General features: G+C 54.9%; 2 protein-coding genes across 2 annotated transcripts in view; both read left to right on the top strand.

Moving 5' to 3' along the window:
- The first annotated feature begins 401 nt into the window (after positions 1-401).
- On the top strand, positions 402-12258 carry Ctsd (cathepsin D). The gene is made up of 9 exons (XM_005351541.3): positions 402-575; positions 2617-2776; positions 4584-4707; positions 5276-5394; positions 6896-7116; positions 10653-10775; positions 11029-11173; positions 11263-11361; positions 11449-12258. Exons 1-9 carry the CDS (start codon positions 508-510, stop codon positions 11614-11616), a joined length of 1227 nt encoding a protein of 408 aa, XP_005351598.1. The 5' UTR covers positions 402-507; the 3' UTR covers positions 11617-12258.
- A 3275-nt stretch (positions 12259-15533) lies between these two features.
- Positions 15534-21242, top strand: part of Ifitm10 (interferon induced transmembrane protein 10) — a 14896-nt gene continuing 9187 nt past the window's right edge. Inside the window, exons 1-3 of the mRNA XM_026781319.1 lie at positions 15534-15768; positions 15877-15962; positions 16726-17178. Coding sequence (XP_026637120.1) covers positions 15534-15768; positions 15877-15962; positions 16726-17178 — 774 coding nt within the window. The remainder of the gene's footprint in view (positions 15769-15876; positions 15963-16725; positions 17179-21242) is intronic.

Genomic DNA, 21242 nt, shown 5'->3' with positions numbered 1-21242 from the left:
GGCAGTGGACCTTTAAAGAGAACGGAGGATGCGGGTCCAGAAAGGCTCCAGGGAAAGAACACAGGAGGGAAGAAGCTTGGGTTTAAGCTGGTGTCCCGGAGAGGATCAGGGCCCATCATCTATGTAATGAGAATATCAGTTCTTCAAGAAGACAGGTGGAGGGGGAGGGACAGCGCCGAGGGAGGGGCTCCCCCCACGGACGCTTCCGGGACAAGGACGGGCGCAGTCTTCCTTCTCCCACGTGATCAGCATCCAGGAATTCTCTGGTCCGGGGAAAGTCTGCGGGCGCGCTCCAGATTGGCAGTACGCATGCCTGGAGCAGCGCACGCCTGCGCCCGGGAGGTGTTGTAGGCGGTTCCCGGGTCGTCCCGCCCCGCGCCCGCTTCCCACGTGACCGGTTTGGGGGCAAACAAGCGGTCAGCTGACTTCACGGGACTGCGGCGTCATCCCGGCTATAAGCGCGCGACCTTTATCATACAGCTTCGCTCTTGCCGGGCCGCCGCTACCATGCAGACCCCCGGCTTCTTGCTGCTCGCCCTCGGCCTCCTGGCCGCGTCCGCCTCCGCACTTATCAGGTGAGGACCCGGCCTGTTCCGGTGATGTGGGGCCCGTCCTCCGGATTCGCTCGTGCTCCAGCGGGTGCTAGAATGCACCTGTGCTCTCAGCCCGGCCTTCCACAGAGCCCTGCAGACTGTGGGGCGAGAGACTCAGAATGCAGGGGTCTCCTGGGTCCCCCTTTACTCCTGTGGTCGGACGGGAGGAGACAGTAGGGTGGCCACAAATGAGTTTGGCTCTAACCTCCCCAGCACGGGGAGGGGGGGTTCCGAGGAGCAGTGCTCCACCATGGGTGGGATTTTGTGGTGACTACCAACTCAGCTGTGGAAGTCGGAATACCCAGTCTGCTCGTGTCCCCCAGAACCTGGGCAGGGCTTTTCTTTTAAGGGACCCTGTTTGACAGCTGTGCACTGGTGTTTATTGAGCAGAAGTTTACTCAAAAATGTTCCCACTGGCCCTGGGTGGTGAATCTCTCCTCCTCCCTCCTAAGTCGCACAAGTCCCCAGAGAGAGGAGGAATGGAGTGGCTCAGTTCAAATACCTTGGGTCTGAGGTCAGTCCCGTAAGGCGCCTCTCAGGCCTTTGGACTCAGCCTTTGTGCTAGATGGGGTCTTTGTGGTGGCCAGCTTCTTCCCACTCTGTGATAGAGTCCTATTGTGGCAGGTGGATGAGGCCACAGGCTGCTGGGGCAGATCTGGCTGAGCTGGCTGAGCACCAGGGCTGGGTGGGAAGAAGTACAGCCTGTAGGCTGCTAGCTGGGGGTGGGTAGCCTCAGTGGAGCCATTGTAGGGAGTGGCCTGGGCTTGATCCTGCCCTGGCCTTGCCCTCCCTACCCTCAGGCCGGTCTTCTCTGAGGAGAGGTGGTATTGCCAGTGAAGGAACTCCAGACTCCCAGGGACTAGGCACCAGAATCAAAGCCACTCTTATGATCCTCGGGACCTTGGGCTGTTGGCATGTTTCTTGGCCTCTGCAGGATGTGTGCCCCCCACCCACTCCTAGGCCAGAAGCCTGGCTTCTTCCGGTCCACCACTCTTAGGCAAGACTCCTCCTATCTCTCAAGAGCACTCCCTCAGTGTGCCAGGAAAGGCCAGCTGTGACCTTGAATACAAATTCCCCGGGCAGAGAGGTTCACCAAGTGATTGCAGACTCAGGCCATCTCCCCAGGAGCAAACTGGGGGTGGAGAGGTGACCTGGAGGACGGGTCAGGACACCTCACTTTGCTGTCTAGTGGGAGAATTCCCTATTATTGGGCTGCAGCAGGACTACAAGGAACATGTGTGGGCCATGAGTCTGTGTGGTGTAGGACACGTAGGTGTACCTGGGTTAGGGTTCTGGGCTTTATGAAGGGTAGCAGGGCCAGTTAGCAAGCTCCTAACTGACAAGAACCCCCAAGGGAGGTCAGGATGATACTGTCACTGCAAGCCTGGGGTAGGGGGCACATCTTTGTGGAGTTCACGTGGCAACAGATGTCACTAAGGGCCACCAAGTTCAGTGGTTTAGTCCTGGAGCCCTGTGTGCACCTTGCTTTGGTGTCACTGCCTTCTCCTCCTGCAGGGTTGGGTTCTCCAGGGCACAGGGCACAAGTGCCTGGCTACACCCTAAACACAGCCCACTAGCCACTAACCCAGGAAAGACTAGAGTAGGCTGACAGAGAGGACTGGGGACCAGTACGTGTGTTGTTTTGCCTCTGAAGTGAGAACCACCTGACGGGGATGTGGTTGGTGAAGGGAAGAGCTGGGCACACTAGCCTGTGCTTGAATGTGGGGAGCGGGGCAGGCTGGAGCCTTCTGTGACGGTGAACTGAGGAATCTGTGATGGGGATGGGGTGGGTCACTGGGCCTGTGGCTTTGGGGCAGGCATTTGTTAAATGTCGTGGCCAGTTTGAGATACACGGTGTCATCTCAGTGGACATATTTTGCTAGAAGCACCGAGGAACATGGTGGTGGGGAGTCATTCTGCACTAAGAGGCCTGCCCTAGCCTGGCCTGGAGTATCCTTGGGTGGGAGGTGGGAGAACAGCAGTCAAAGCTGTGCCCAAACACACTCCTGTCCCATCTTGACAGAATCCCCCTGCACAAGTTCACGTCTCTCCGTCGGGCCATGACAGAGGTGGGCGGCTCTGTGGAAGACCTGATCCTTAAGGGTCCCATAACCAAGTACTCCATGGAGTCACCTGCCGAGACCAAGGAACCAGTGTCAGAGATACTCAAAAACTACCTGGATGTGAGTAGGGTGGTATTTGGGGGGCTTGATTTGAGGGGTGAATGAGGAAGGGACTAGCTCCCTGGGATCAGAGCACTTAGTCGGCGAGGTGGGCTTGCAGGTTCAGCCGTGCCATTCCTTGCCCAACAGCTCTTCATTCCTGCCACCCTGCAACCCTTGCTCCTCCCGCCTTGACAGGGGCCTGCTCAGGCTAAAGGGTAGGTTAGGGTGGCCTTGCTTGGTCCCTGCAGAAGGTTCTTCCTGGGTCTTGAGCTTTTTCCTTTGTTTTGTGTGAGTACTCCTGAGCCTAGGTTCCCATGCAGGATGGGCCAGTGCTTGGTCGTTGAGCTACATCCCCAGTCATGCCCTCCCCAACCCCACATTCAGTCTCGAACACTGACTTTTCGGTTCAGAGCTGGCTTTCTAGCTCAGAACTCTCAGGACCATCCCATGGTGTTAAACCCTGCCTGCCCTGAGCCTGCCTAGAGCTGGGGGAGCAGTTACTGGACCTATTTAGTTGTAACTTGTTGGAACCTGTGTGTGTGTGTGTGTGTGTGTGTGTCCGTCCGTCCCAGGCCTAGGCTGATCCCCTGTCCCAGTACCATCACTTTGTCATCCTCCCCAGAATCTACCTCCTCCTTGTTTTTTTTTAGGCCCCACCCCCTTCCTGGGAATTGAACTGATTAGGGCCTTGTACATGGTGGGCAATTGCTCTGCCACCGCCCTCTGTACCCACCTCTCTTGTATTTTGAGATAATTGCCCAAGCTAGCCTTGAACTTGGAATCTCTTATCTTGGCCTTCTGAGCAGTTGAGATTACAGATCTGGCTCAGCAGCCCACTGTCTCTGAAGGGAAAACAAGCTCTGAGGGAAAACATTCTGCAAGTCCCAGCTCTGTGGAAGGCTCTGGGCCAGAACCTGGCATCTCTTATGCCCCTGCCTCCAAATTGTATAAGCCCAGGGTGGCTGTGCAGCCCTGGGCTTTGTGGCCCACTGGGCCGAATTGGCAGTGCCCTCTGTCTTGTCTGTCCCGAGCTGTGGCCGTGACAGGAAGCATGAGGAAGGTGGAAGGTCTGTGTGTCTAGGTCCAGCTGGCTAGTTCCTGTATACACACACGCATGCACACAAAGTACAGTTTGCTAAGCAATGTTCTTTCCCCAATTACTTCTCTTGGTTTTCTGATGCTACCTGGAGTTAAGTGGAGTTGGACCCTGGGCCTTATATACGCCAGTGGCTCAGGCTTCTTCTGGGGCAGACAGAGTATGGATGACCCATAGCCAGTAGTTAACAACTAGTTTTTCCCTAAGAGGGATTTGGGAACTCTTGTGTCTGCCTAGTCCCTGGAGTTGGCAGCCCTGGAGGTCCCTGCTGTCTCTGAATAAATGGGAAACTAAGGCCAGACTTCTCTATGAAGCAGTGACCAAGTTGAGGCCAGTACCAGTGCCTTCAAGGGTACCCATCTCACCATTGATTCCACAGGACAGTCTCAGGACTAAGGCCTCTCAAACAGCAAAAGGGTCCTCCTGGCTGGTCTTAGGCATCACTGGGCTTGTGGAGGGCCAAGCCCGCCTGACCATTAGTGTCATATTAGGTAAAGGGACCCAGATGTTTGGAGTTCAGTACTGGGGTCTCAGGTCCACCCTTTTAGAATCTATTCTTCGTTAATCTCCCTCCCCGTCAGGGTCCAGCAGGTGGAGATAGATGTGCTAGCCGAGGTCTGCACCCCAGGGTGCTCCCTGCCTCAGCCTGGGCCTTTTAAGCTTGGTTTCCTAGACAGCCAGAAGCCCTCTCAGGTAATCTCACACATATGAACATTGTTCCTCCCCTAGGCCCAGTACTATGGCGAGATCGGCATCGGGACCCCCCCACAGTGTTTCACAGTCGTCTTCGATACCGGCTCCTCTAACCTGTGGGTCCCCTCCATTCATTGCAAGCTGCTGGACTTAGCCTGCTGTGAGTCTCCCTGAGGTCCTCTGTCCCAGCACCCTGCCAAGGATCTAGAGGAAAGACTAAAGGCACGCCCTAAGGTGCCTGGCTCTGCTGTCTTATACTATCCGCCATGCTCAGTGGCCTTTGGAACAACCAGGATGACAGAGGCCCTATTGTGGAGGCCCCTGAGCAACTGGTATTGGCTTCCATTTCTCTGGAGAGCTGGGATTCAGCCCCGTCTCTTTGAAGTCCAACCTTTCTGGGAGCCTATGGGAGGCGGGTTGGGCTTGGGATTTGCAGATACTTAGATCCAGATCACCTCCTGGGCAGTGTTTTTCCACCTGTCCACTACATCCAACAGCCCCTGCTCTCCGGCTTGGCCCTGAGGTACCCACTTACCCGGTCTGGTCAAGGATGGAGCAAGCTGAGTGCTGGGCCACCTGTAAGGCTAAGATCACAGCCCATGGCCCATGGGGTCCTCAGTATGTAGGCATAGGTCATGGTCAGGCTTTTGGCCCCACAGCACCTCAGGGAGGACAGAGACTATGGTGGTGGCACGCAGATTAACGGCCCTGCCCCCCCCTCCCTGCAGGGATTCATCACAAGTACAACAGTGGCAAATCCAGCACCTTTGTGAAGAACGGCACCTCCTTTGACATCCACTACGGCTCAGGTAGCCTCTCAGGGTACCTGAGTCAGGACACAGTGTCGGTGAGTTCCTGCGGCCTGTCCCAGACTTCAGAGGCCCTGTTGTGGCAAGGGGTTCATCTTGGGAGCACCTCCAGCTGAGGAGAGAGGGCTGCTGAATTTAGGTGGCTGTGTTGGGTGGTAGGGAACAGAGGCAGACCTGCTAGATTAGGATGCCACTTGAGAAAGGCCCTGGGGCAGGAGGGCCCAGCATGCTTGGAAAAGAAATGGGCAGGGACATGGGAGCGGGCAGCCTTATTGTGTGTAAACTGAAGGGACAGCCAGGAGTGAGTGGGAGAGACAGAGCTGGGGTGTGCAGCGTTGGCTAGTGAGGACTACAGCCCTGAGCAGCTGCTGACAAACCCTGGCCTAACCAGCAAGCCATGGGCAGATCTGCTGCTTGTTACTGGGGTTGGGGGCTCTGGCTGAGGAGGACTGTTCTGGATACTTTAGTCTTTTTATTTTTTGTTTTTTGAGGCAGGGTTTCTCTGTATAGCCCTGGTTGTTCTAGAATTTGCTCTGTAGACCAAGCTTGTGTCAGATTCGGAGAGTTCCATCTGCCTCTGCCTCCCGAGTGGTGGGATTAAAGGCATGTGCCACCACTGCCTGGCAGCCACCAGAAGGTCTAGGCCAAGGGGCCAGGCCTGGAGATAGAAAGGGTCCCTGAAACTTGTCGAGGCTGAGATGGGTTGGAAAACACTGTTCACTCCAGAACGAATGCTATGAAGGAGCCAGGAGAGAGTGTGTCTGGGATGGGCTCTCTGTCTGTTTGTAGGGAGATCGTGTAGGCCAAGCCTTCTTCCTCGAGGAGAGGCTGTTCACCACTCATGAGTTAGCATCAGGACAGCAGGGTTGTAGGGGTCAGAGGGCAGGAAACTTCAAATCCCAACTGGGCCCTTTTGGGGCTGGGAGTCCAGCAGGCATTCTGTTCACCTGGCCTTTGTCTGGAGAGCGACTCCTTGTTCCTATGAGATCAGAGCTCTGCCCTTTCCCCGAATGTAGAGGGTTCCTTGTGATATTTCTCAGGGGCCCCTCAGCACACAGGATGTCGACCGCCCGCATTACGTCCTTCTGACATGTCCTCGGCAGCAACTCTTTCCATTTCCTGATCTAGTTCTGTCTGCAGCCTCAGCTTGGTGGGGTGGGCGGATGGGAGTGTGGCTTCAGGGTGGCAGTTGCTGTGGCTTACGCAGCTGCTCAGGCTTGCAGGCTCATCTCCAAGTCCAAGACAAATACAACCCTGTCCTGGTGGATATAGACATGGAGGGGTGTTGGCGAGGTGGGAGCTGAAATGGTGCATCTCTGTCTGTCTGCTCCCTCTTCTCATCTCTGCCTAGCACAAAGACCTCGTAAGTCCCTCAGAGAGCTATAGTTTTTGTTGTTGTTGTTTTGTATTGTTTTTTTTTTTGATTCCATGTCGTTGTCTCCAGCTGTGTGGCAATATTCAGCCCTTCTGTCTGCCCTCTCTGCTTTCTTGGCTGTCGTGATAGGGAATGTCAGCTGAAACCTGTGTTCTGGCCTGCAGGTGCCGTGCAAGTCTGAGCAACCAGGGGGTCTCAAGGTGGAGAAACAGATCTTTGGAGAAGCCACCAAGCAGCCTGGAATCACATTCATCGCAGCCAAGTTTGATGGCATCTTGGGCATGGCATACCCTCGTATCTCTGTCAACAATGTGCTTCCAGTCTTCGACAATCTGATGCAACAGAAGCTGGTGGACAAGAACATCTTCTCCTTCTACCTGAACAGGTGCAGCAGGCGAGGCGTGGTTCTCACCTTCCCCTGGGCTCAGCTCCAGGGGGAGGGATAGAGCTGGAACTAGAGTCTATGCTGCGGGCTTGGTCATGACATCAGACCTGAGGGTGTCTGGCAGGCAGGAGTTACTATTATCTGCCTGGGAGAGAAGGCCATATGCCAGGAGCTTCAGCCAGGAGATGGCTGGTGGCCTGGGTCAGAGTCTTGGCTGTTGAGGTCTTCCTCCTATGACTAGAGTCCTGAGACTGGTGAGAGCAGATGTGGTCTCCGCTTGGTCTTCTGGTTGCTAGGAGAGACATGGGTATGAGCCCTGATATGTGACACAACTCTGGAGCCTTCTCTGGGGCAGAGGCAGAAGTGGCGGGTGGGGGAGGGAGGACAGAGAGCTCTGGTTACACACTGAGAGTGGCAGACCTTCCTGTTAGCAGAGATCTCCCCACAGTACAAATGATACCCACATACACACACACACACGACCTTGCAAGGACCCTCCACCATCAGTTTCTTCCTCCCTCCTGCAGGCCTGTCTAACAGCTTGCTTCAGGAACTTCAGATAAGATGGATAGCTGGGTACATGGGGCTCCTGGGTGTAGACAAGGTGTAAGTAGGTGGCCTCCTGCTCTGAGCTGCTGCTGTTGATCACACCCTCCTTTTTCTGGGCTGGCTGACTTGCATGCCTCAGCTAGGGTAACCTCCAAATGCCCACTGCCCACTCCATGCTCTTTCCAGGCCTGACGCCTAGCTCCTGACTGTGGGTCACTGGCACTGTCCAGCCTAGAATCTTCTAGTTTTGCTTTTCTCTGTCTACTTTTGCCCCTTACTCAGCTCAGCAAAGTGACTCGTTAGAGGCAGGGGCATGGGTGAATGGACAGGGTCATTGGACCCCTGGGCTATGTTTCCCTAGTGCAGGAGGGGCCCCAGAAGTCGACCGGGCTGGGCCTAGTGGCACATGCCTTTAATGCCCACACTGAAGAGAAAGGGGCTGGAGGTCTCTGTGAGTTCGAGGACAACCAGGACTACATGCAGAGACACTGTCTGAAAATGTTGACCAGGTCACACAGATGTGAGACCTCTGTTTTACTTTTCAATAGTGGCCTTTTCCCAGGCCCATGGTGCACGATGACCGAGTGGTCTTCAAATACCACCTGCCTGTAAGTCCCAAGGCTCAACTGTAGGATCTCAAGATAACCTCTCTTGCTGGACTCTTTTCTAGGAGGAGCCCCCAGGCTCAGCAAGTTGGAAAGGATGTGGTAGCTATAGCTTAGGCCCCAGGGCGCTTACTCTGCCAGCCAGGTCCCAGATTGGTGACCCACAGGTGTGACTGCTGAGCAAGCAGGTGTGAAACCAGCAGAGTGAGGGGCTGTGGCTCTGTGACCCGGTGTGTGGGTGGGACTTGGATGAGGAGGGAGAGGCAGGGCCAGGACCCATCATGTTTCCATCTGGGATTTCAGAGGTGATGACAAGCAAAAGCCAGGCAGGGTGGAGTCTGGGGCAGGAGAGCAGGGTGAGGCTCAGGGCCTCTGAGTGTGTAGCATAGGCCCTGAAGAAGGCAAAGAGCCCGGTTAGGAAGGCCTGGCAGGATGGCAGATCCCAAAATGAAAGTTTTTCTTCAGTTTTAGGTGATTGTGCCCCAGGATGATCCTGGCCAGGCATGACACTCGAAGTCCTCTGCCCCTTAGCTTCGAGGTGACAAGCTGCTGACATTCAGCACTGCAGCTGCGTGCCACACTCCTGTGTTCCACTTGAGGGCATTGCAATGGGCATTTCCATGAGACAAAGCTGGGGAGTCAAGAGAAGGATTTGGGGGGAAGCTGAGAGTGGGTGCAGAGAATTCCTTGACAGCAAGTGCTGTGGTCATGGATGGAGCCAGCTTAACCTCCCAGAGCTATGGCTCTGGCTTCCTAGAAGCCTGCCTTGAGTTTTGCCAGGCAGAGAGCATCCCTGGCCTTCAGCTCCAGTCTGACTTTAGCCTTGGCTTTGGCCACCCAGCCAGCAATCCTGCAGAGAAGGGCCAGCTGTACCCAGCAGTGTAAGTGAGACTAGGCTGAATGCCCCACCCTGGGGTGAATGGCTCCACCTTCCTCTTTCCTCTGGACCTTCCCATCCCTGTGAAATCAAGGACGCTCAACAGGGCAGCAGGACAGAAAACATGAATTGTGCTTAGGATCTGAGCCCTCGGCTGACTGCACTCCAGGCAGGCAGGGCGCCATGAATGCATCGTGTTGGAAATGTAGATGGATGTGCTGTGTCTTTCCGCAGTATTAGAATTTATTGAATAGCGATAAATTCACAATCTAAATAGGTTTTATTTACTGCAGTTTGACTGGTAATCCCAGTTTTGCTTGATAGCCAGCCGCTGGGATCTCAGGTTTTTACTCCTGGTCTTTGCATTGCTGTGTTTCTGGGTGGGAGTATTTGCACGTGAGTGCAGTTGCCAGTGGAGGCCAGAAGAGGGTGTTGGGATTCCCAGGTGCTTTACAGCTGTTTGGGAACTTCCTGACTTGGGTGCTGGGGAGTAAATTCAGTCCTCCGCAAGAACAGTAAGCTCTTTTAACCACGGAGCCGTCTCTCCAGCCACTTTTATTTCGATCTTAATTACAAATACTATTAGCTCACACAATACTGTCTGTATGTTCAGGTACAAAACAGATAAGAAAGCATTCCAGAGGCTGCAGAGCCCGGAGAGGCTGCATAGAAGCTGGAGGTAGAGTTGATATAAACACCAGGAAGAGTGTAGGGAAAACCGCATAAGAAGTCTTCTGAATCACAGACAGAGATGCCAGTTGTAGGTTTTGGCAGCGGGCCCTTTTCAGGGTCACTTTGGAAGTACACTGAGTTCAGAGGCAAGAGAATCTATTTGAGCCTACAGCCTGGGGACAGAATCAGGGGTCTTTTGCAATGGTAGTATCCCTGGACCAGGCTTGTGGTATACCTGCTGCATTTCTGCCTTGGGTGGCCTCTTTGGAGTCCCAGGTGAGGGGTTTCCATCTGGTGTGACTGATAAGCTGGAGTCTGTTGGAGCTAGGATCTAATCGTCTCGATTGTTGCTTATCAGTTTGTTTCCTGGTATGCTGCCGGATGGTGGGGATTTGTTTGTGTAAGTAAGATGTGAGTCATTCTTACTGCTACTTCACACTCAGCAGAATAACGCAGGCTAAGGATGATGCTTTATAAAGTAGAGAAACTCAAGTCTAGGCACAGAGCAGGTCCATGTGTACTCAACAGCTCCCCAGGTCTCTCCCCCCGGGATGCCCTCCACAGCCCCTGTTCCTTAACCCCTGTTCTCTGGCTCTCTGATGACCCTCCTGTCTAGTACAGGCCTTTTTTGTTGTTGTTGTTTTTTCGAGACAGGGTTTCTCTGGTTTTGGAGCCTGTCCTGGAACTAGCTCTTGTAGACCAGGCTGGTCTCGAACTCACAGAGATCCGCCTGCCTCTGCCTCCCGAGTGCTGGGATTAAAGGCGTGCCCCACCACCGCCCGGCTGACCCTCCTGTCTACTGAGTGGAGACTGACTGATCCTTCTCTTCCCAGGGATCCCAGCGGGCAACCTGGAGGGGAACTGATGATTGGTGGCATTGACTCAAAGTACTACGAGGGGGAGCTGTCCTACCTGAATGTCACCCGCAGGGCCTACTGGCAGGTGCACATGGACCAGTGAGTCATGGGTGTGGCTGGGATTGGGAATGTTATGTAGGGGTGGCATGTGGGAAGCTGGGGGCCCTACCAGCCATTTGTGCTACTTTGCCATTTGAGTCTTCTCATTTTGTAACCCTGGACCATTCAGGGTCCTGCGTGAGTTGGTTGGTCCTGACAGAAAAGAAGCACGTGTCTCCAGGGCTGGACTAGACAAGCTGTGCCCCAGACTCACTGTGTCAGGGTGAGGTGACAGATGACTCTTGCCCTATAGGTTGGATGTGGCCAGTGGCCTGACACTGTGCAAGGGAGGCTGTGAGGCTATTGTGGACACAGGGACGTCCCTTCTGGTGGGGCCTGTGGACGAGGTGAGGGAGCTGCAGAAGGCCATTGGAGCAGTACCTCTTATCCAGGGCGAGGTAAGCCACAGGTCTGTGCGGGCTGGCTGGCAGGCAGAAGGGGGTCCAGAAGCCAGACCCTCAGGACATGTTGTCTTTGTGTCTCTCAGTACATGATTCCTTGTGAGAAGGTATCCAGCCTGCCCTCTGTCACCCTGAAGCTAGGAGGCAAAAACTATGAACTGTCCCCAAACAAGTACATACTCAAGGTGAGTGGGTGCGGGTGGCAGTGTGAATCTGGGGTACCTTGGGTGAGGTGAGAGCCACGTGATGATGTGACCATTCTGGCCTTGCAGGTGTCGCAGGGTGGAAAGACGATCTGCCTGAGTGGCTTCATGGGCATGGACATCCCCCCTCCCAGTGGGCCTCTCTGGATCCTAGGCGATGTCTTCATTGGCACCTACTACACTGTGTTTGACAGAGACAACAATAGGGTGGGCTTTGCCAAGGCTGCCACACTCTAGCTTGCCCCTTGCCCACCGGCAGGGAAACGGATCAGAGTCCAGTAGAGGAAGCCAGCCAGCCCCATCTTTCTACCTGCCCCGCTCACACACACTCACACTCGGCCTGGCATTGCCGGGCCCTTGGGAGGCCTGGCTGGCACTGGTCCAGCTGTTCTGTTCTGTGGTTCTGTCCCTGGGTTCAGAAAATGCTATCCTCTGCCTGTCTGAAGAAGGCCAAGGCCCACCCAGTATACAGGCTGCCTTGAAAGGCCCCTACTGGTTTGGTAGCTTGCCTTGTCCTGCTTCCGTTTTCTGCGGACGGGCGGGCGGCATTCCAAAGTAGGCAAACGGGTCTCCTAGAAACCTTACCTGACCCAGGTCCCTCACCCAGCCTGGGGATGACCAGGCTCCACTGCCCCACTGTCTGTATCCTGGCCTGACAGAGGCCTGAAGACCAGCAGGAAGGAGCAAGAGGACAGAAGCAAAAGCTATGAACCTGGGGTGTTACCTGGGGCCTGACCCCACCCACCCTGGAAAGCATGCTTTAGCCCGGGGCAGAGGAAGGATGGCTGACTGGTTTTGGCTGGCCTCTGCTGTGTTCGTTTTGGGCTAAGCAGCTGGGAGCCAAAGTTGTTATACAAATACAGTTGTTTTGGGCCTCTTTCTCTGTGTTGGTGTGCTCTGTATGCTTCCAAAATGGGGCCTGAGGATGGAGACACAGTGCTTCTGAGGGCTCATTCAGGGTCAAGCTGGCCTGGGGTGGGGTGGGGCTAGAGCCTAGGTTTGGCTTTCAGGGCTAGGCCAGCCCACAGAGGGGACTCCCAAGGCTCTGGCTTGCTATTCAGCCTTGTGGGCAAGATGAGTCTGGCCTAGAACTGGCAGGTTCTGGGACCTCAGGCAGTAGTCAGCAGCCGGATGTGGCCTTGGCTGGAGACTGGGACAGGCCTAGAATTCTGGGGCAGGGCTTGTGTTGAATCATTTTCAGAGGTGGCCAGGCCAACACCTGCTATACTTTGCCAGGAAACCAGCCTGTCCCCAGAGAAAACGGAATGAGCCCCATAAGGGTATCTAAGGCTCCATACATTCCCATCTCAACAGTCCTTCAACTGTTGCTGGGTCTGTGGGCACCTTCCTCCTGCCTGGGCCTCTGCCAGAAGCAGCCTTCTCCTTTTTTTAATCAAGCCAGTGCTGAAGCCTGCCTGCCTGGGGTCTTTGGGTTCATCAGAAACCCCTGGTCATGGGCTGCAGTCACCGTACAAGCATTAGTGTGAAGGTTGGGTCTCGGGAGAAAAGGGGTGAGCCCAGCTACCAAGAGTAGGAATTTGTGAGTCCTTACTGGTAGGGCAGGGATTCGCTTTGGAATCAGTAACCCTGTCGTCTTGGAGTCCCTTCCCTACACCAGAAGGTGCAGGATATAGGAAAGTGTGACCTTTGTCACCCTTTGAGGTTATCCTGGCATCCTTCTCCTGCTGGACATTGGCTGTAATTGTCTCAGTAGGAGGCGTGTGGGGGACTATGGTACTGAGCAGTATCAAGGATTGCTGGAAGGCCAGTAAACATGTGCCCAGTGTTCTCTGAAATCCGAGGAGTCCCGCAGGGCTTGGCAGGACTTCTAGAGACTAGAGTTATCAAAGGCTTGTGCACCAAAGCTGAAGAAGTAGCTCCTCCCTCCCTTGCAGGCCTGAGGCTGAGGTACACTGCCAGGCCTTGCTGCTGCTGCAGCCACCACTACCACCCAGGCTTGCCCTGAGGATGCCCCGGAATCTAGCTCAGGGTTCCAATCTGGTTTCTTCTAGCTGAGGATACCCTCACATTGGCCTGCAGTCCCTGGGAAGAAGCAGCACCCATGCTGCCTGTAAAACCCTGCATCCTAGCTTTCTGATGGTGGGTGTTTCTTCCCTTAAACCCCTGATCTGGTGGACAGTCAGGCATGACCATACCTGAGGCTAGCCCTTTCCTCACCAGTGGAGAGTTGAGACACTGACTAGAGCCCTGAAGCTGACTTTTGGGAAGAAGGCCTCCCGATTCAGCGCTCACCTTGTCAATGACCTTGCGCAGACCTGAGGGCCAAAGGACTCCTCTGCTTCCTGAAGTCTGAGTCCCACGGGCTAGATATGCCAAGGGCAACAGCTGACCCAGGTCGTGTGGCAAGGAGAAAGTCAAGGGTGCAAATGGGTGGAAATTAGTGGTATGGTACACAGCTGGGGAGGACCTTCCTCAATTCAGACCTCAGCCAGTCTGGTTGCCAGGCTTTCGGGATCCAAAAGTTGGAGTTGGGTGAGGGAGAACTGGCTTTCTGGCAAGGCCCATTTGCCCCCAGGCTCATTGAACCAACAAGGCTAGGCTCCATTAGGGAGTGTCCAGAAGAAAGCCAAGAAAAGGCAGGAGGGGTCCCTGCCTGCTTGGAAATTAATTCCACCCGCTAAAGGAGGGTTTTTCTTCTTTTTGTAATCTACACTTAAGATCCACTTCAAACTGAAAATTCCTGATGTGCAGAACTGAGCTGTGCCAGGGGTCAGCAGGGGTCGGAGGTGGGGTTTGAGCTGGAAAGGGAGGATCTTGGCATGGGACAGGGCTTATCCAGGAGACAGGACTTTGGAGGACTCAGGGTTCAGAGAGTCTGGGTTCCAGGAGACCAGAAAGACTAAGGGCTTAAGCAGCCCTGGACCACTTTAGAAAGGGTCCCAGAGAAGAGCACACACTCTCTCTCTCTCTCTCTCTCTCTCTCTCTCTCTCTCTCTCTGTGTGTGTGTGTGTGTGTGTATGGCGGAATTCAAAGAAGGTGGAAAACAAGGCTCTTGTGCACAGATTGGGTAACTTGAAAGTAGGGTGAAGAGGACCTACTGAGAACACCCCACACACATGGTGAGGTAGGGGTTGTGAGGGAGGGAGGACTGGACTGTTGAGGGTCTTCCATGGTAAAGAGATCCCATTGGGACTTATCTAGATCTGGATATTCAGTTTGGGACAAGTGTTCAAGTGATTGAGAATTAGGGGAGAGAGATGGAACTAAGCCATGGAGGACAGTATTGCCTAGGGCAAGTAATGTATAGGGTCAGAATACTGTCAGGGGACTGGGGCCCAGGATGGGGGGTGGAAGGGCTTATAGGCTGAGCTCCAAGGAGACCGGTGTAGGGGGTCTCAGAAGGACCAGGGTTCAGGGCATTGGAGTAGCACACCTGGCCCTGAGAGCAGAGGGGAGCTTGGCTGTGCAGGGACAGGCCAGCCTGTTACAGGTCAGATTCTTCAAGCTGGATTTATGATGAACAGGATTAGCACGAATGAACCAGGCTTTGGTGGGGTCAGACTTGGGAGATGGGAACTCTAATCCAACAGCGCTTGGCTGGTGGGTGGGGATTGAAGATTGTTGGTGAAGGGCCTGGACTTGGGGGCTCAGGAGGAAAAAACCCTAGACATTGACCTTGGGGACTTGAGAGACAGGATTGAACAAAGATGAATACTTAGTTGGGATTTGGTGTGTTGCATCCCATTTGGGTAGGAACTGTGATCTGCAGTCTGGAGGCTTCAAGGGACCCAGAGACTCCAAAAGGAAGCCTGATTAGGGATGGGGGCTGGGTCAGCTCAGATAGGGACTTAGTAGTAAGGAAGGAGCCTGGCTGGGCAGGATCAAGGTAGAGGTGGGTGGGAGCTTGGGAAGCAGATATTAGGACAGGCCCCATGAAGAAAGGGCAAGGACTACCATGGGGACGGAGGGTGGCAGATGGGACTCAACATGGCAAGAGGAAGAGGTTCAAGGTAAAGGGTTCTGAAGGCACAGGTCTTGGAACTAGCAAGGCTCAGTGTGAGAAATATAGGGAGAAGGGATCAGCCCTGGGAACAAGGTGAGTGCTCAGCAGACAGACTTGCGCAGGACCTGAGGACCCGCGAGAGAATGTGAGGACAGGTGGGTTGGAGTGGCGGCTCCATGGTCAGCGGATATGGGAGTCATGCAGCTCTTGGTTTACATGGGTCCCAGCTTCGCCCAGCTAGCGACTCCCTGGGGTCCTGGCTTCCGTGCTCGCGGGCCCTCTCCCTCCCTTTGGAGGAGGCGGAGGTGTCTGCGACGCTGTGAGTCAGGCTCTGGCTGCAGCCGTGGCCGGCCTGGCGCTGCGGAGCGCGCACGGGCAGCGGGGGAGGCAGCGGCGCCAGCCCCGTTCGCTCCCCGCCCCCAAGGTTGGGCCGCTGGGAAACGATCAGCGGACAGACAACGGCCCGGGACGGCGGAAGGACGAGCGCTCCGAGGCGTCTGGCCCACTCACCGCCGCGTCGCCAATAGGTGAGCGGTCCTGGTGGCTGCTGCAGCCGGGGTCAGACCAGGGGCTACCCAGCCCGGCCGTTGTCCCCTGATATCTCTTCACCGGTGCCAGGTGCGCCTTGTGGCGCAGGTCTCCGGCGCCAAGCTATCTCTTGGAAGTGTCCATTTCACTGAGTGTCATTGTAGGTCTGTTGGTGGCACGGGGGCAGGGGGGAAGTGAGTGGTTCTTTGTGACCGTGTGCGCTCTTAGGGTACCCGGTGCCACTTTCTGCCGGGCTTGGGGGGCAATGTGAGCGAGTTTGGAGCCCCGCACCTGCGCGTATCCTCCGGAGATGTGTCTGAGCCTGTGGGGCGGTGCGTGTAGTGCTGTGCTTCTTGGTGGGCAGTTGTTTACCTGGCACGTCTGGGCGCGTGGGTGTGCTGGGACTGGAGAGCCGATAATGTTTGCGGTTCATCTTGGTGTGTATGTGCTTCAGTGAGAGCTGTTCATTCTGCCAGTCGGTGATTAGAGCAGTGTCACTGTAGGTCTGAATGCCCTGAGTGCGTGGGGATGCAGGGGCGCTCTGCTTATTCGCAACAGGGTGTCAGTCAGGGTGCTGAGGGGGTGTTGTTGTATGTGTCAGTGGGTGCAGATGGCAAAGCGGTGAAAAGCCCCGATATGCTTGCCAAGTCTACTGCGAATGGCTTTGGTATTGGCCGTGGCCGGCTGGGTGGGGGAGGCAGGTGGCAGGCAGGCTGGCAGCTGGCAAGCTCGCAGGGATTTCCATCTCCTGAAGGCCATTTATAGGGCTGCAGGGGAGATGCTGTAAGGCTCCAGGGTGGGTGACACTGGGCTCTCAAGACCCAGTTCCTCTTCACTCTGTCCCTTCCTCCAGGCCCAGGGCCCCAGCCAGTGCCCAGCCCTGCTGGGAGCCCCGGCCAGCACCACGGACGGCACCCAGGAAGCCCGAGTCCCCCTGGACGGGGCCTTCTGGATTCCCAGGCCACCAGCAGGTTCACCCAAGGGCTGCTTCACCTGCGTGTCCAAGCCTCCTGCCCTGCAGGCTGCAGCGGGCCCAGCCCCTGAGCCCTCAGCCTCGCCCCCCATGGCACCCACTCTGTTCCCCATGGAATCTAAAAGCAGCAAGACTGACAGCGTCCGGGCATCAGGTGTCCCCCAGGCCTGCAAGCACTTAGCTGAGAAGAAGACCATGACGAACCCTACAACAGTCATCGAGGTCTACCCCGACACCACGGAGGTGAACGACTACTATCTGTGGTCCATCTTCAACTTCGTCTACCTCAACTTCTGCTGCCTGGGCTTCATTGCTCTGGCCTACTCCCTCAAAGTGAGCCTGGGTCGGGGAGGGAGCAGGGTGAACCGGGCTAGCAGGATGCAATGTCACTTAGTGAAGCCCAGGGCAGAGCATGCAAGCACAGCTGGGAGATCTGTTATGAGTTCAGAGAGGTAAGGCTGTTTGTTGGCCAGGTCTGGACAGCAAAGAGCCACTTCCCTTTCTGAGGGAAACTTGATCCAGCTTGGGGAGTGGGGTAGGGCTGTCGGCTCTGTACAGCTAGCTTAGGTAAATTGTTGGGAGCAGGCCTTCAGAGCTTGAGGTCCTGTCCTCTGGTCAGGAGACATGGGAGTCAACATAGCCAGTAGTCAGTCACAACTAGGTAAATGGGATGCAGACTGCATGGAGCTAAGGGACTTGAAATCCCGTGGCTGTGGAAAGCAGAGGGGTGGTCTCAGGGCCCTTGCAGACCCTCTGATGTCAGTCCCTCCCCAGGGAGATCTGTGGCCAGGATGTGTGGCGGAAGACTAAAACCTGACCTGGGGGGGGAAGTTGGGAAACTAATCCTATCCCTACCCACTTTGTACCCACAGTGGCTACAACTTCCAGGACCAACTCCCTTTTGCACTGGGAGTCGGTGGCTGGGAAGGGAACAGCGTGGCAAGCCTGTGGGACCCTTCAGCCACTCCCTACTCCCTACCCCTTCCCATGGCAAAGTGGGGCTGGGAGAGGCTGTGAAAGATGTGTCCCAGGCAAGGACTGAGCATCCTTGGACTGTGGGAGCCCCACCAGCAGGGTACGGGGATGGTGCCGGGGTGCCCTCCTCCCATCCTGTGTCTCCGGAAAGAAGGGCTTGGCTCAAAATTACACAGAGCATCACTTCCTGAGCCCAGACTTGAATGGCTCAAGCCAGATGCAGCCCAGAGATTGCAGCTGCCCAGCAAGGAGGGGTGCCAGGGGCTGGCAGAGTAGCAGGGTGCTGCAGGGAGTAAAAAGTAAAGGCAAGACTGACCCAAGAGGAAGGATACCCAGGCAGCTCAACCCACAATTCATCTGCATACATGAACCCCGCCTTGCCTAGCATCACATGCTTGGCCACCAGGTTCTCCCCTCCTCTGCCTGACTCATACCCAGCATATCACGTTATCTTCATGCCTTCATCTCCAGGCCTGGGTTTCTCACCTCGACTGGTACCACATGGGAGTTGTGTACATAAGTGGGCATGTCTGTGAGAACATGTGATAGCATGTGTGTGCACATGTACTCACATGTGTGTAGTGGAAAGCATGAGTGGGTGCATTTGAGTGTGTTGCATGCATGAATGGCTATGTTTATATGGATGTGAGTGCGTACACTTGAGAATACGTCTGAGCATTATTGTATGCATGTAATCATGTGCATGCACATTTGCATGTGTGTGAGCAAATGTAACTGTGTGTAAGTGTACATGAACATATATAGAAATGTATGTCCAATTGCATGTGAGCAGTGCCAACATAATCACATGCCTACATCCATTTAGGTATATCATGAGTGGACACGTGTTTGAGTATAATATGCATGCATGCAAATATTTGTAAGTCAATATGTGTTTGCATATAAGTACACCACAACTGTGTGTGTGCGTGTGCATGTGCGTGTACATGTTTGTGCTGAAAGGCAAGATGAGAAGGGGACCTAGGGACTTGGGATGTCCTAAGGCCAGCTCAGCTCTGTTCTCTGGGGCAGTGCCAGGCAGAGAGCACCATTGCCAGGCTGTTAGTGGAACACAGACTTCTCTGGTGCCCTCTGTCCCTACACTGTCTACAGCCTGAGGATTTGGGCATGGTTGCCCAGGCTCTGGTCCGGGAGCTGTCCCCTCCTCCCCTGGCTCAGGCTGTGTCCGGCTGGCTGGGCAGGTAGCCCATCTGGTGTGGGTTGTAGGTAGGTCAGGCATTTCTGGATGGTTATGGGTTTGTATTGGGATGTGAGATGGACACTTTGGAGAAGAGAAAAGGCTTATTCTCTCTCCCTTGCTTTGCTCCCTGAGGTCTTCCGAGGGAACAGTGGACAGGCCTTGGGTCTTTTTGGAGGGATGTTCAGGGTCAGCAAAGGCCAGGCTAACTCTGACCGGATGCCTGAAAATCAGTTCACCTGTGTATCTAGCTTCAGCCTCCTGACCAGCTGCATCTGCCACTCATGCAGCCCAATGCAAGCATGTCCAAGGACAGCAGGTGGACCAGGGGTCAGGAGGACTTGGCAGGTTTTCTGGCTGTCTTTGCTTGCTGAGCCCTTCATCTCATCTGCTCACAACACTGTTCAAGTGGTCACGTGATCAGGCTGGTGTGAGATGATGGCATTCTTGCCTGTCCTGAATGTCCGTCTCCCATCAGGGCCCATCCATTCCTCCCACCACACGGGTCAGGTCAGAGCCATGCAGCCTGCTCTCTGTCTCTGGAAGATTCAGTAAAGCCACTCTCCACACACTGTCTCATAACCACACAGCCCCACTGTTAGCTGGATGGTGCCCAGCATCCAGTTTTGGTGTCTAAGTCCCCTCATGGTTCCTCATCACCCTCTTCCTGGGGAAATACTGAGTTTTGTGCACACATTGGTGCACAGATATCCTCTTTTTTTGTAAGAGGCCTGTGTTTCTCCTGCAGAGCTTCTATGGCCTTCCTTTCCTGGTCACATCTGCTTGTCCAATCCTCAGGACCACCCTTCAGTGTCCAAAGCATGGTGACCATCATGGGGGAGGCCTAAGGATATTATTTGTCTGGATAGAAGATACCACCAGAGGGGATATATAGCCTACTTGTCTTGGAAAAGGGAAACATCAGACTGAGCTTGGGGCCAAGTAGGGGTCAGAGTAAGGGCTTCTGGGAGGAGGCAGGATTTTCTATAGCCATTAAGGGGTGGGTGAGAGGAAAGTTTTACCTGAAGAAAGGAACAGACACTAAGCGGGGGCATCCTCTGTGGGGAGCAGAAGTGTGAAGGACGGGAGCGGGAGTACAGTGCAGCCAGCATGCGGCAGATGTTTGATCTGCGCTCCGGAGGCTTGGGGACTTCCTGTGACAGGAAAGCCTGAAATGCTAGGTTAGGAGGGTAGATTCTGGTTGGGTTTTGTACGTATGTATCTGTCCATCTCGCCCTTCTGAGAATCGATGTTATCAGCCCCATTCATTCACCTACCCATCCCACCTACCCACCTACCTACCCATCTACCCACCCACACCTAATCATTCATCCACTCATCTTCTCATTCATCCATCTATTCATGCACCCATCCATCCACTGAATCAGCCGGCCATCCTCCCACTTATCCATTCTAGGTATCTACCTATCCACCTATCCACGCCACACCTGTCCACTTAGACATTCACCTGCCCGTGTACCATCTGTCGGTCCACACGCATTCACATCTAGTTATTCATTCTCCCGTTCCCAACCATCTGCTCATGCACTCACCCATCCACCTACCACCCAGCCAGCACTCACCTGTCCATTCGCCCATTCAGCCCATCCACTCACCTACCCTGCCGTTCATCCACCCCCCCTTCTACCCATCCACACACTCGTCCACCCAACCACTTGTCAACCCACCCACTGACCCACCCACCATCCATCTCTCCACACTACACCCCTCGTCCCACACATCCTCTCTTCATCTACCTACCTACCCACCCTACTGCTCTCCCACTCACTGCTCCACACGTTCACAACCCACCCCTCCACCTTTCCATCTCTTCGCCATCCGCCCATCCATGTATGCGGTCACCTCTGTTAGTAGAGGACATTTCAGGCAACAGCAGGTCACAGGCACAAGACTTCCTCTCCCGCTAGTGTCATCGCTGATTTGCACATAAACTCGGTGATGTCAGCAGACGATGAGGCCATCTGGAGTTTCTCAGATGCCCCTCATTAAGTGACACATGGCTATGCCAATCCCTTCTCCACTCTATTCACGACATCCAGACAGCATCGGCTTCCCACCCACCTGTTGGCACAATCATCTGTCCTTCTGACTGCCCTCCACTGTCACCCTCCATCCCTACCAACCTGAGCACTCACTGCCCGTCCATCCCTCCACTCCAAGTAGCCGTGTGTGTGTGTGTGTGTGTGTGTGTGTGTGTGTGTGT

This window comes from Microtus ochrogaster, chromosome 8, assembly GCF_000317375.1.
Source record: "Microtus ochrogaster isolate Prairie Vole_2 chromosome 8, MicOch1.0, whole genome shotgun sequence".
In the NCBI taxonomy this organism is placed as follows: Eukaryota; Metazoa; Chordata; class Mammalia; order Rodentia; family Cricetidae; genus Microtus; species Microtus ochrogaster.
The sequence above is the reverse complement of the archived record's forward strand: the minus strand, read 5'-3'. Positions and strand labels throughout refer to the sequence as shown.

Excerpts from the sequence above, each read along its gene's own strand:
- Ctsd (XM_005351541.3), top strand. The coding sequence starts at position 508 with ATGCAGACCCCCGGCTTCTTGCTGCTCGCCCTCGGCCTCCTGGCCGCG. Across the intron at positions 576-2,616 it reads TCCGCCTCCGCACTTATCAG|AATCCCCCTGCACAAGTTCA; the intron begins GTGAGGACCCGG and ends CCATCTTGACAG. Across the intron at positions 11,174-11,262 it reads TACCTCTTATCCAGGGCGAG|TACATGATTCCTTGTGAGAA; the intron begins GTAAGCCACAGG and ends TGTGTCTCTCAG.